Source organism: Salarias fasciatus, chromosome 12 (genome assembly GCF_902148845.1).
Source record: "Salarias fasciatus chromosome 12, fSalaFa1.1, whole genome shotgun sequence".
NCBI lineage: Eukaryota > Metazoa > Chordata > Actinopteri > Blenniiformes > Blenniidae > Salarias > Salarias fasciatus.
Window position 1 is genome coordinate 11,801,853 of NC_043756.1, and position 13,689 is coordinate 11,815,541.

Below are 13,689 nucleotides of genomic sequence, written 5' to 3' on the forward strand. Positions count from 1 at the left end.
CCGCTGCCTCCTGTTATTGCTCTCTGTTTGAAGTGCCGCGTCCCTCCATCGCCATGGCTGGTTGATGCCAGACAACAACGTGGAGCATATCCTGTGCTCTGTTCCACCACAGCCAACAGTTTGTAGCTGTTGTCTCTGCCGCGGTACGTGGCGAGCTGTGACGCCGTGTCTGGAAAAGCCAGTGATGCCACTCAGTACCAACAAGTGCACGACTGCAGGGACAACATGCTGGCTGCATCTGAAATCGCACACTCGAGCAAAGCGATTGTGTTTTCACTTGGTGGTTTGCAGATGATCAGTGAAGAATAATGCTATAAGAGCTGTCACCTGGATATATGAGTATTAAAATGAAGATTTTGTACTCATTAGACCTTATTTCGACAAGAACCATCTACTGGAAATGGTCTTGTTCCTGTGCTTGTTTGCTTATTTCACCATGGAGGGATTGAATTGATCACCAAGGTGCCACAAACACAAAATGAGAAGCAGTGCCACATGTTTGGATGTGTTGGTGGAGGAACTTATGAATCATATACTAGTATTACACCTAAACACGTTCAAAACAGAAGAATGCAATTTGGGAGTCACAGCCAAAGTGTACATCACAGCATGTGTTTTAAATCAGCCCATTAAAATAAAGGTTTCCTTGTATTTATCTGGAACACGCCCAGATAGAAATCCCAGCGATCCCAGATCAACATCAACAGACCATATATATGCTAATAGATTTGGGACACATATATGTAGAGCAATTAATGGGATGCCAGCTTTGGAGTGTCTCTCCAATATGTTGGAAAAGAAATTTGAAAATGAGACTTTATGCAGATTATATAAATAGCATCATGATTGTGGTCATTTTCATAGCCATGAAGCACACTGCACAGAACTATACTGATCCGGTTATCAGGTGGTTTTTCTTATCAGTATCAGAATTACCAACAGAATGAGCAGAACTGGGATGCCAGACGGTTGTGTGTGTTCTTGCTCACAGCAATTCAAATCCTAATGGGGGTTCTTTGCACTGAGTTTTTCTGTTTTTGTCTGTCTGGATCTTTTTTCTTGTACTCTAAATCTGTGTTTTTACATCGTTCAAAAAAAAAAAAAACCATCAACATGTCTTTGCTTAAGTGTGAACGTGTCTGAGTGCCTGTTTCTCTTTGCTTGCTGCACTTCAGCATCATCAGTTTCAGGAGCAGCAGTTCTGGACACAGAGTGAAGGAAAATGATGGTAAACGTCCAGGCTGACACTCAAGTCAAATCTTTCTTGCATGCCAAAGAAAGAACAATATCAGAGTTTGTGTTTTAAGTTCAACCTGGAAAAACTTTTTTTGTTGCCTTCTGGGAAATGTTTCTCAGCTCAGTTTCATCAAACCCAAATACAGCTGTCCTGCAGGTCCCCCATGGATTTATTTGGAAGAATCACAACAACTTTTTTCCAGTGCTGTCCCACTCCCTGTCTCTTGCCCCCTTTATTTTATTTCAATCATTTTTTTTAATCTATATTTTTAGTACTCTGCTCAACTCCAGATTAAACGTGACTGTTTCTATTCACATCACCTCAGTGACCGTTATGCTCGAAGACCGTCTGTATTTTTCTGCAGCACGACCCATTCCTCCAGTTTCTTTTAAGTCAATACTCAGTGTGCTGAGTGACTGATGGATGTTACAGATTTAATCTCAGATGGATGGAACATAACAGGCCAACTTTAATCATGTCTCACTTTCTTCAGCTAAGTCTATTTACAAATCCTGAAGTCAAAATGTACCCATAAGTCCCATGCTGCCACATGCAAGTTCTGAAATAATGAGACTCAGTTGAAATTATTTAAAAGTTCACCCTTTTTCTTTGTTCAGCCAAGACTTTCTGTTTTTTCACTGCATAACTGTAGCACAACAGATTGAGGGTGTTCTCATCCTTTATAATTATTTATAATTATTAAAATGAGTCAATCAGTAAATCAGTTTCAGAAAACAACCACAGAGCAAAGACGATTTCATGATGGACAGTCATTTCCAAACTGTTCAACCTGTTGATTGTCCGTTTTGACGTCTTCTATGTGCTGCAAATCTTTCACAACTAATTATTTCATATAATAATTAATTATTTAGAGGACGTTATATTTATTCCTCAACATGTATTTGTGGATCAGCATATTTGAAAACAGTTTTGCACATGTGTTGCTCATGTATCTTTCACATCTCCAGTTATTGTTGTGAAATCATACTTGTGTTTTTTTTTTTTTAAAGCATTTTTTGGAATTTCGTGATATTTACTGTGCGTTTCAGGACCACGGAGAGGTGTCGTGTTTTGCACTCCAGCAAAGCAGCCTGAACCCAGTTTCAACCCGTTCTCACAGTGCATGCTTGTTTTTTTCCCCATGGTTTTATCTCACAGTCCAAAAACAAATGTTTGCATTTAATTGGTGACTCTAAAGAGACTGTAGCCTGTAGGTGTAACATATTCAGCTGGGAACAGCTCGAGTCACCGCGATCCTACTTGGAATAAGCACAATAGAAGGCGGGTGGGGCCTGTTTATTCACTGGCTGAATTTATGCGTGACTCTCACTGCATTTATTTGTAGACTTTTGCAACTCGCCGCGTGAACCGAAACACAGATGCATTCTTTTCAACCCACAGCTGTCATTGTTCATGCCTCAAATGTCTCAAACGTATTTGTGAGTCATTCAGTTCCGACTCCATGTTTTTCAAACTCAAGCTGAGAAATGACACACTGAGCAGGTCCTTGTAAATGTGATTATTTAAAGTAAGGAGCTGGATCACGGTTGATTGCTGCCCCGGCAACATCAAGGTCATTTCTGGCTGAGACGCGTTTTCAAAATACCGCGTTTCGTTTGATTCCAAATGCCAGAACACGCCGCCGCAGAAATTGGTCCTCCCTGGGGATCTCACCCCCTTGAACAAACACCACGATGCTGTCAAGAACGGCGCGTTTAGGAAGCCAGACAGCTGCTGGTCAGACAGATGGCACAACATAGAGGAGCTATGTTGTTGGTCCGGGACTCGCCGGTGCAGACCCACGTTCAGACCAGCGGCCGCTCAGTCAGGGAGTTAAAGGAGCCATCTGTGTCGCCCATCCCTTTTCCACTGAGGGGACCTAAGACTACATCTATCACCGTCTCGCTGTGCAGCAAACCTCAGTCCTCTTTGAATATTATACATATCCATCATAATTGTTTTACATTTGCATATGAAAGTGATCGCTGGTCTCGCTGAGGCTAACAACCCAAGCAGCCTTTTGATACTACTAAAATGTTTGGTGTCGGATATTCTAAACACACAAGAACAAAGCAGGATTATGATTTAAAAGTAAAAGAAGGGGTCATTAGAGTGTGTTTTCATGACATGTCCAAATGTGCAGCATTTATCATGACGTGAGAAGTTATTTCATTTAATAGCTTCCAGCAAACGATTGCCTTTATGAGATCTGCGAAAAGACAGCATCAAGTAACACTGAGAGAAAACACAATGCATGCTCCCTCCAAATGCATTTTAATGAGGATGAAATTGTTGTAATTGTCTGCACGCTGGCTTCAAATAAATGAATGCACTATTTAGGTTTTTTTGTTTTGTTTCTTGGCTCTTTCAGATATTAACGAATGCGAAAGGGACCCGTGCAAGAATGGAGGCATTTGCACAGATATGGTTGCGAACTATTCCTGCGACTGCCCGGGGGAGTACATGGGGAGGAACTGTCAATACAGTAAGTGCTCATGTTTCTTCTGCAATGTTTGACTTTTACCTCTCATACTAGTCCACATTGATTTCAGCAGGACACCTGATGCTGCAGGTAATCTCACAGCTGGTTTTATATGAGACAGACAGACGGTTCGAGCCAACGCTGTAATTTTCATAAAGAACAGCTATCTAACACTTCAGTGGTACGCCGAGTCTTTTCTGTGTTTTACAAGCTGAGCTGGAGAAGAGTTATTATTAAATTATGAGAGTCTTTCACAAAGTTCTCCTTTCAGGATGAATGTAGTTTCTCTTTTGCTTTGTTTCATTTTTCTTTGCAGCTCTGTTGAGTTGATTATGTGGAATGATAAACTGTCACCTGACGAGGCAACATGTTCTCATTGTGCTCCACTGCGCTTAAAGAATCACACGCTCCGAAGATTTTAATCTATTCTTTACCTTTGACAGTTTTTTTTTTTCAACCGATCATAACAAATATAGAGCAATCATTATGCAATTCTTGCATAGTTCCATCATGCAGTACATGTGTGTCTCAGCAGGGTGAAGTCGAAGCTGAGTTTCTCTCTTTACTTTTTGATCTATGCCAAGGATTCAAAAGCAACAACTCCTCAGTCTCTACAATGTCAATAAAGAACATATCAAAGCTAAGCTCACTTTTATCAGATCCTGAATTTTCCTTCCATACCAAGTTCACCAGTCAGCAACAGTCAGTTAATATTCATTTAAATGCATTTACAAGCCCAGAATGCATCAAATCGACTGTGAAAATGCTTCACAGAGCCTCGGATGCATTGTGCACATCGCATGGTGCAGCACTGGTTCCCAACCTGTGGTACGGGGCCTCATAGGAGCCCAAAGCTTTGTCTGCTGCTGCAAGCAACAATCGTCTGGAACCACTGGATTTTTTTTTTTTTTTCCCCTGAATTAATGAAAAATATAACGAAGCACTTAAAATATCAAGCATACCTTGAAAAGTGGTTTAATATGTGAATGGACTGGATGTGTGATTCACTGTAATGTTTGAGCAACTCAGAGACCAGAAAGGTCGTGGCCAGGCCTTGTTAAAAACAGTCTGGAGGAGGTCAAAAGGTTTGGAGCCTCTGTGCTGCTGTAGTTTGTATTTGAGGAACTGAGGAACTATATATCGTGAGCAGAGTGAAAGTTGCTCCTGCACACATTGGGGGAACATGCAAACTCCACACATCAGTTGAGAACATTAACCACTACTTCACAGTCTGATTGATTACAAACTGTCTAGTCGATTGAACACATTGCTTTATTATTTAACTGTGGTCTTTTCCATATTTCCCATATAGACTGAATGTGTGCGCAATGCATTAAACGCTTGACTTCAAGTCATGCAATGGGTTTATTTCACTTTTATATTAAATAAAGACAACAACTCCAAAATACCCCTAAAAATAAATGGTTTCCTTGTCATATCTAATTTCTTTCATCCCACTGATGTCAACGCTGCACATGGAACATGTGCCTACAATGGATTGTTAAGATTGACCAGAATGATCTGATCAGGCCAGATGAAAGGCTAAAACGTCTTTGACCTGTTACAAAAGAAAATTTCAAACATTGGACTAGATTACCTGACAATAATGAATAAAAAGGTCTGTCATCAGACAAAAAGAACAGTGAATTGACAACAAATATTCAAAATTCCAACAATTCACCTGATCTAACATGTTTTGTGTGGAAACATTTTTCAGAGATTTTTGTACAAATTTAGCTGGCATCAATATTTTCAGTGTTTTGAGTTCCATGAATGCTGAAGTGATGCTCAGTTCCACTTTCTGTTTGACTTCAACACGAGCTGCTCCTGACCAATACTGGTGTCAACCGGTCTTTAATGGAGACTTTCTGTGTCTCAGCCTTTGTGTGGATGTTGCACAGGTTGGTGGATTCCCCAGGAACGCTGTGAAAGGCAGACGACCTCTAATGTAGGAACCCGTCTTATGCTCTCGCTTGTTCCTCCAGCCCACGGTGTGTGTGGGAAGGTCCTGCTGCACATCAGACTGCCGTACATTCTGCGGTGTACTGTGCAACACTGCTGTGGGTTTGAGGTTTTTCAAATTTGGCGACCGCGATCCCATGAAAGCAGAGGCATCTCACCTACGTCTCGCTAAATCTTGCAGAATATGCAAAAAGACATTAACGGAAAGAGTGCAATAAAAACTTGGCACGAGCCGCGTCAGCGTTTCTGCTGAAACAAATTTGGAATAGTTAATGCTGTAATTGTCCAGAGACAGTAACACTTTAAGGCACTAATATGGGTTAAATGGTCGGTTAAAGATCCGATACAGAAGAGAGGTGATTGCTGTTCGGGGCTCCGGGTCCCAAAAGCATTTTAAGGCGGAGATAATTGTGGAACTGTTTGCCTTTGAGCAAAAACTGAATCAACTCAAGTGAACAAAGTTTACCTTGGACCTGCTATACGACCCAGTCTCAGCAAATTAAACCAAGGAAGTGTGTATCAGTTAAATTGGATGTAGTAAAAAACATTGGCTCTCTGCTACAGAGCCAGTTTTTATGCAAAAATCTAATGATCACTCAAAGTACGGGTGTGTTAATTTTTTTATGAGATTTAATTTTTTTTGTTTCTTTTGCCCTTTGTACAATACAGAACAGTTCCAGTTGGGTTTTGTGAACATGTTTATGTTAATTGCTTCATAAGCATATTTTTACACTGTGGGAAGAATCCGGAGTTCCTGGAGAGAACATGCAAACTCTACTCAGACCGGACCTGCTCACACAAAATCACGAGCTTCTCCCGAGACGGTGAGAGCGAAACCGCTCCGCCATCATTAAGCTTTCGTATTCATCAATACATTATTCATATAACATACATATACTTAATTTTTTATGAATTTATTGTGAGATTTGTCTTTTTTAACATATGTTAAAATAGTCCTTCTTCGGCTAAATTTGAAGCGGATTGCAGCTCACGAGCGTGGGCAGGCAGGTGCCTTTCGTTGAGTTCCATTTGTCACCTCTGGAAACCTCGGCTGTACGGCTAACATCTGTTTGCTGTATTTATTATTCTTTTCCTCATCTCCCCGTTCTGCCGCCTGCTCATTAGCATTGGTGCGCTGGCATTAATTTCAGCGGGGCACTAATTTGTTTAGGCTGTAGGTTGGGCTTGTGGGAGATGGATTCAGCTGTCACATCGCGGCGGCGCCGGCGTTAGTGATGCACGCTGTCGCCGGGCTGATGTATGCTCAGGGGCCAGCGGGGCAAGGCCCGGGGGCCGGCTGCCTCTGCCGCCGTGACGGACGGCTGGCAGGCAGCTCGTTAAGAGCGGCCCATCATTGCCACAAGGTGAGAGGGACCGCGGCTTTGCATCAGTGTCTTGTCACAATATTACAGTGTCACATTATGGAATATCTTACAGCGGAGCCGGCCAAGAGCTACAGCGTCTACCGAAAATATGATACTGTGTTGATGCCGCGTTGCACACTAATCCATAACATCAGGGCCTTAATGAGGAAAAATAGATTCCTTTCCCCTTTTCAGGAGTTCAATTTTGGAGATATGTCATTTTGTGCTTGGTGCCGGAGAAACCGGCGCTGCTCTGCAGGCCCCTCTAACAAATTGAAAGTCAGGATTCATTATATTATACTGCTGCTATTGATTAGCCCTGGCTACCTTCTTTAGATTTGGTCAGGAGATGTAACGCTCAACTCAATTAACACCTTTTTTGATTGCGATGTGCAGACATGCCAAAAATGCTAATTCTGTCCCTCCTATTGTGGAAATGACAAATTAGATTATTGATAGGTTGCCCTTTGGGTTTGTGAATTATTTTGAGCCACGTTAAGAGAACAGCTCCAGGGAAGGCGGTGGCTTAAACTTTGTAAACAATCTCATGGTCTCAGATGATGTGGCCTAATTACTTTGCTGCGGTCCTAAACGTGCTGCTAAGCAGGTGCACTGGCCTGTTAACATGCTGACATTGGTATTTAGCTCAAAGCGTCTGTGTTCCTGAGTACAGCAGGCCTGAACCAGCATTATGGCTTTGAACTGGGGCCACAAACGCAGAGACTCAGAGAAACACATGCACGCTCAGGGGAAACATGCAAACTCCACAGAGAGGGCTGCACTGGAACAATAGATATCCCTGTGAGGCGGCGGCGCTAACAATTGCACTGCTATCCAGAAATGATTTATGAGGCTACAGATATATTCCCTTCAGGATTCCAATAAATAATCATTGTTATTATCATGACTGAGGACTAAATATTTTTTTTTTAATGGGAAAATTTTAAAATTACGTCGTAAGCTCGCTGACCCACTGAGTGCATGCTTGGGCTCATTTTGACACAAAAAAAAAATACATATTTTTAATTTGTCTCAAAAACAGTCTCCTGGGAGGAAAAACACTGTGAAGGGCGGACAATGTAACCTTCCTTGATGAAACAGGAAAGACATTTTTTGTGTGTTGCACTTTTTTAATGTGTCATTTAATGAAACCGATAATTGAAATCACAGGAATTAGAATTCTGTCAGTCTCACACGCTTTGGTGTGTGTGGCGGTGCAAAGCCTTTAGCATTCAGCTCCAAACTCGTAAAAATAAAACGTGTCTTTTTTCTCAGCTCTGCACTTTAACGGGACTAAATTAACTCCATCTAGGAGATGTGAGGGAATCAGAGGCGTGTCTGAGCTTCAGCCCTGCGCGTCCACCTCCACCATCCTCTCATCTTGTGGGATGCAGTGACTCACATGCAAGGAAGCGAGAGCGGTTTACCATACTGGAATATATAAACATGTCTGTCAGTATGCACACACGCACACACACACGCACACACACACGCACACACTCGCAGAGATATAGTCATTGCTCTTTGCCAGCCTGCAGTCGATCCCCCCGGACTATCCTCAGACATTACTCACTGTCTCCCCGGCTCCCTGTTGACTCCATCCCCGCTGTTTTAGCAGCTGGATAAGTCGTGCCGGGGCTGTTTTCATTGTTCCAATTCTTTTCTGACTCTTGGCTTTTTCTGTGAGGTGGAAGTCTTCCCACGGCTCTCATTGCTGCCACTTTCATTGTCTGCCCGTGTGTGTGTGTGCGTGCCTTTCCCCACCTCTCTGTGTGTCGGCGCTTGGTTTTTAAACACTCGGGCATTTTCGTTTTGCTTAAACGGCGAAGGCTGCATCGCAGCCTCCAGGTGACCGTTGCTCCAGGCTCTCCCTGGAGGCTGTTTTACACCGACGCTCACAGCTCAGCCGGCGTGAAGGAGCCGGAGCGCCGGCTGAAGTTTTGACGCGTCCTCGTTCTTCGGGGATGCTTATAAGTGCCCTGCGCTCCTCCTGCACTCACACTACACAAGACTTTTCAATTATCTGTGAACTAACTCAGATTTAATAATTTAATTTATATTCAGTAGTCAGTATCCATTCATATAAAGACATGTAATAAATTATGCCTGTCCTCTGTTCAACCCTTTAATTGCTTTTTTTTTTAATCAAAATGAAACAAGTACGTACTATAGTACCTCTACATTCTTTACATAACTTGTTTGTCAATAAGGCTGTTAGTCTATAATATCTTTAAATCCAAAAACGTCTTTAAAAGCTGCATTTCAATAGTGGAATAAACATGATGCGAACTTCTTCCCGGGTGGCACAAACAAAGCCTGTGGAGAATCAAACTCCATCAGACTCCTATCAAGCTCTGGTGGAGAACTGAATGTTACAGACGATAAACACACAGTGTCTTTCCATTACAGAAGATGTGAAACATGCAATAAAAACCTGGTAATGCTCCTCAGACTCACTGAGCCGTTGAGTCAGTGTGTTAGTCGTTCTCTGGGAAGTATCCTCAGCATATTTTGGAGTGAGTGTTTTTTTTTTTCTTTCTTCTTTATATGGACCATATGTGAGTGATATACTATTTACTTTTCTACTTATAGATTAAAAAAAAAGATACGGATGCTCAAGGTGGTACAGTGAATCAGTGAACCATTCAGTAATGTACTGCAAGATGTGGAAAAAAAACCACTCTTTTTCTATACTGTGTTGCATTTATTTCAGCGTTATGCCTCACCGAAGCACTAATCAAAACTTCAACATCTGTCTCAAATAATTAAGTATATCTTGCACAGTATATGTTTTTTTAATGTCAGATGCTAAAGAAGATAGCTCACTATTTAATTGTTTTTTGCTTTGTTTGCCTTCAGATTAAATCTAATTAACAATTCATGGCCAATGGCCAAACAGTTTTATGCTAAAATAATGCATATTTCACAATTGGGTCAGGGTTAAGAGTTGGTGAGGTGCAGTGTTTTCATGCAGACAGAGGAGCTGCAGCCGTGTCTGAATCCTTTCTGATGGCGCCGTGCCACAGCTGTCTCAGACAACAAGCCATCCACAGCTGAACTGTTCACGGTGTTTTCTTGGCACACCTGAGAACCGGCAGAATGATATATTTTCACAGGGAAAGGTATTGTGTAATTGCAGAGGAAGCTGCACAATTTGCATGCATATCATAGGTTCTAATTGGATCTGTCCAGATCTGGCGAGAGCTCTCAGAATCTGATGCAAATAGCAGATGTTTTCAGTTTGAGTGAGCAATTAGAAAATGCTCATTTGAGGACTTCTCTGTCCATGCTGTTCAATAAAAACCGTGTTATTGACCATTGGGACTTATAGTGTTGTAAGGTACAGAGAAGTAACCTGGTTTGAGTCCTCAGCATATCTTCCGTTTGTGAATATTCTCCCTTTATCCATGTACTCTGACCCTTCTCCACCCACATTCTAGAGCATGTGTCTTTGCTCATGTGGTGAATCATAAATTCCTGAATGCATGTGAGTGTTTCTAGTAGTTTTCCTGTGTGGGCCATTTCCTCTACCGTTCGATGACCCTGAGTTTGAATGGATGCATATTTGTTGTTTATCCAATTTGTTATTGTGCCTGTTCCATCTACTGCTACACAGTGCTTCACGTATTTCATATTATTGGATCCCCCCCTACCCTTTCTCTTTTCTTCATGGAAAGACAAAGAAGTACTTGTTGTTGTAGAACAGTGAATTCTTTATTGGATAAACATTGCCAGAATCCCCTCCACCACAGGTATGCTTATTGAAACGTCTTTGATGTGCCCAGACAAACCAATTAGGATTAAGTGAAGGGGAAAAAACAGACCGCCTCGCAAAAGGACAGTGTTTTTGTGTAAAAAAAAAAAAAATGTTGCTGTCATACTTTTCCCATTTTGAAGCGGCAGACTGTAAAGTGTGTGAAGCTGCCAGAAAGCCTGTTGACTTTTGGGATGAAGCCGTTTCAGAAATGGCTGCGGCTTCCTGGCAACAAGCCTGAGGGCTCCGTTCCTGATGGAGGAGATGAAGGAAAAACCTGTTCGTCCATCAAATGTGGGCAGCATGAAGGCAGAGTCCTCTTGTTGACAGCTGTGACTTAAAAGGATTGTGCCATATTAGAGAAATTAGGAGTACGCTTGTAAATCAAAGCCGCATTTTATAGTCGGAGCGAAAATGGTCGTTGGGAACATGACCTCGAAGGGGATGAGGGACAGATTTGCTCTTTTAATGATTCTCTGTGACGTAGCGCTCTCAAATAAAACTGCTGTTTGTGAGACTGAGTGAGAATGTCGCTGCCAAAATTGTGACACTAAAGTGTTATAGAAAAAAAATACAAAAATAAAATAAAATGTATAGGGCGAAATCACTCAGGGCTACAGAATGCAGTCTTTGTGGTATCTTTTGAAACACCTATGTGCTCCACAGACTGAGCCGCACACATTCTGAAGTGCTGAAGTGACTGGACGGCTTGTCTATCTCTCTCTCTCTCTCTCTCTCTCTCCCCTTCTCTTCACTCAGAATGCTCTGGACCACTGGGCATGGAGGGCGGGATAATCTCCAACCAGCAGATAACGGCCTCTTCTACTCACCGCGCTCTCTTCGGCCTGCAGAAGTGGTACCCGTACTTCGCACGCCTCAACAAGAAGGGTCTGGTCAACGCCTGGACCGCTGCCGAGAACGACAGATGGCCGTGGATCCAGGTAAAGCAGGAGAGGACCAGTTCCAAACAGAATCCAGACACTGGGCCTGGTTGTGGTTTTTAAATGCTTTTTATATACTGGGTCTATTTGCGACTTTCTGTTGTCGTCAGTGGCTTGAAGCAGAAGTCGCTGATTCTGTTGAAATGCAACAGTTTTTAGCTTTTAAGTTAATCACAGCTGCTGTAAAATTGATGGCTAACTTAGTGGTAATAAAGATCCATAAAAGTGCAAGCCCGGGGGGCAGAACAGATGCAGGTGTAGTCAAGTGTGGGGAGCAACATGGAAAAGGGCATAATTGTTTTCAGCTTGTGGCTAATGTGTCTGTCTTTGAGGTGACGGTCTTTTAGCATTTGGCCTGAAAGTGGCTGAGCTGTCTTTTATTTTGACATTTAACTGTGACTCGCCGCACCGGCGCTGTACTCATCGTCACAATTCGACTTTGGCAAAGTTCCTGCATAACAGAGCCGTGGTAATATTATGATTATTCAATGCATTGGTGAATTTTCTTACTAAGTGGCTTTGCAAATTCTGATCTACAAATTACACTGATATCAGAGAAATTAGTGATTTAATTTTACACTACATAGTTATTACCGCTCATTTTTCTGCTGCCACTAATTTCATTTATCTGAACAATTAACTCCCCTTTTCACTCTTTTTCACCCCAATGTGTGTGTGTGTGTGTGTGTGTGTTTGATTTCTACCTAACAAGTATTTATCTGTAACCACCATGAAATCAAAAGCAAATCTTTGTTTATGGCAGCGAAGCGTCGACACACGAAGCGCTCCTCCTGCTCAGGCTTTGTGAAAGTTAACCTTCACGCTGTGCTATTAGTGGGCAGAGCCACACAGACCGATCGATATGATAGATTAGCCGGTGGCCCCCGAGATATTTCGGCACGTCGCGCCCCGGGAGTCCGTCCTCTCCAGCCCTGCTCCGTCCGCTTTCAATTTCTACTTTGATAGAATCGCGACCCGACACACCTCTGTGAAACCTGTAACCTGCAGTGATGAAGGTGATCATACCGACCCCCTTTCTTCCACAACTGCTTTGAATATAGACCGTGTGAAAAAGTATTTTTAAGATTTATGTAGAGGCGCTTTATATCAAGACCTTCTGGTGAAGCATCTGTCGCATATGAACGACTGTCAGATGGTGTGTAGTTATTATAGATACGATGCATTTATCCTCAACTTCAGCTCTTTTCCAAGGCCTAATAACCATTTAACAGTGTCTTTTGTAGAGATACACTGCATGAGCATAGATCTTAATTCTTTCACTTTGTAGCTTTCCTGTTAGCTTTATTTTTTTTTTTCAGAAATAAAGTGTCTTTTTTCCTGCTTGGTTACATTTCTGTCACAACGACAGACAGCGTACTTTGAAGCCCGTCGCCGTCTGACATGTGACGCACAGACAGTGAACCATGAACAAAGTCTAATGGAAAAACACACAACACGGGGACAGCGCGATCGACAAGTGAACGGTGTACGTAACGAGAAAATCAGAAGACGCCGCAAACAAATCTGTAAAGAAAGACGAGAGAGAGAAAGAGAGAGAGTCAAAGAAAGGAGCAACATGAAGGAGAGATGCTGGCACATGGAGAGGGCGAGGAGAACGGGACATAAAACATTCAAGCAGTTTGTTTGACTTTAATGATGCCACGTGGGATGCTGTGCAGGATGCTGTAGGCATTGTGTGTTTCTACAGAGGGCCGGGATAATTGGGAAGCGCGTACAGAGGTGTGCAGTCATGTCGGCGTTTTGGGATTATGCTAAGGAGTCGGCAGCGTGCTTTTTGCTGCGCGGAGTGATGTGGCGTGACTGTCTGCACGTCTGTCATGTGAAGCAGGTTGCAGTGACAGATGACAGGGTTCGGGTTTCTCTCTGGCTACCGGTGAGGTTCTCTCTGGTGTGGCGGGTGCTCTGGCGCCGCCGCATCCTTGGATGTC

At 42.6% G+C, this 13,689-nt stretch overlaps 1 protein-coding gene across 1 annotated transcript in view; it reads left to right on the forward strand.

The window, feature by feature from the left end:
• edil3a (EGF-like repeats and discoidin I-like domains 3a) overlaps positions 1-13,689 on the forward strand; it is a 104,186-nt gene that overhangs the window by 54,243 nt on the left and 36,254 nt on the right. The window contains 2 exon segments of the mRNA XM_030104089.1: positions 3,609-3,722; positions 11,559-11,740. Coding sequence (XP_029959949.1) covers positions 3,609-3,722; positions 11,559-11,740 — 296 coding nt within the window.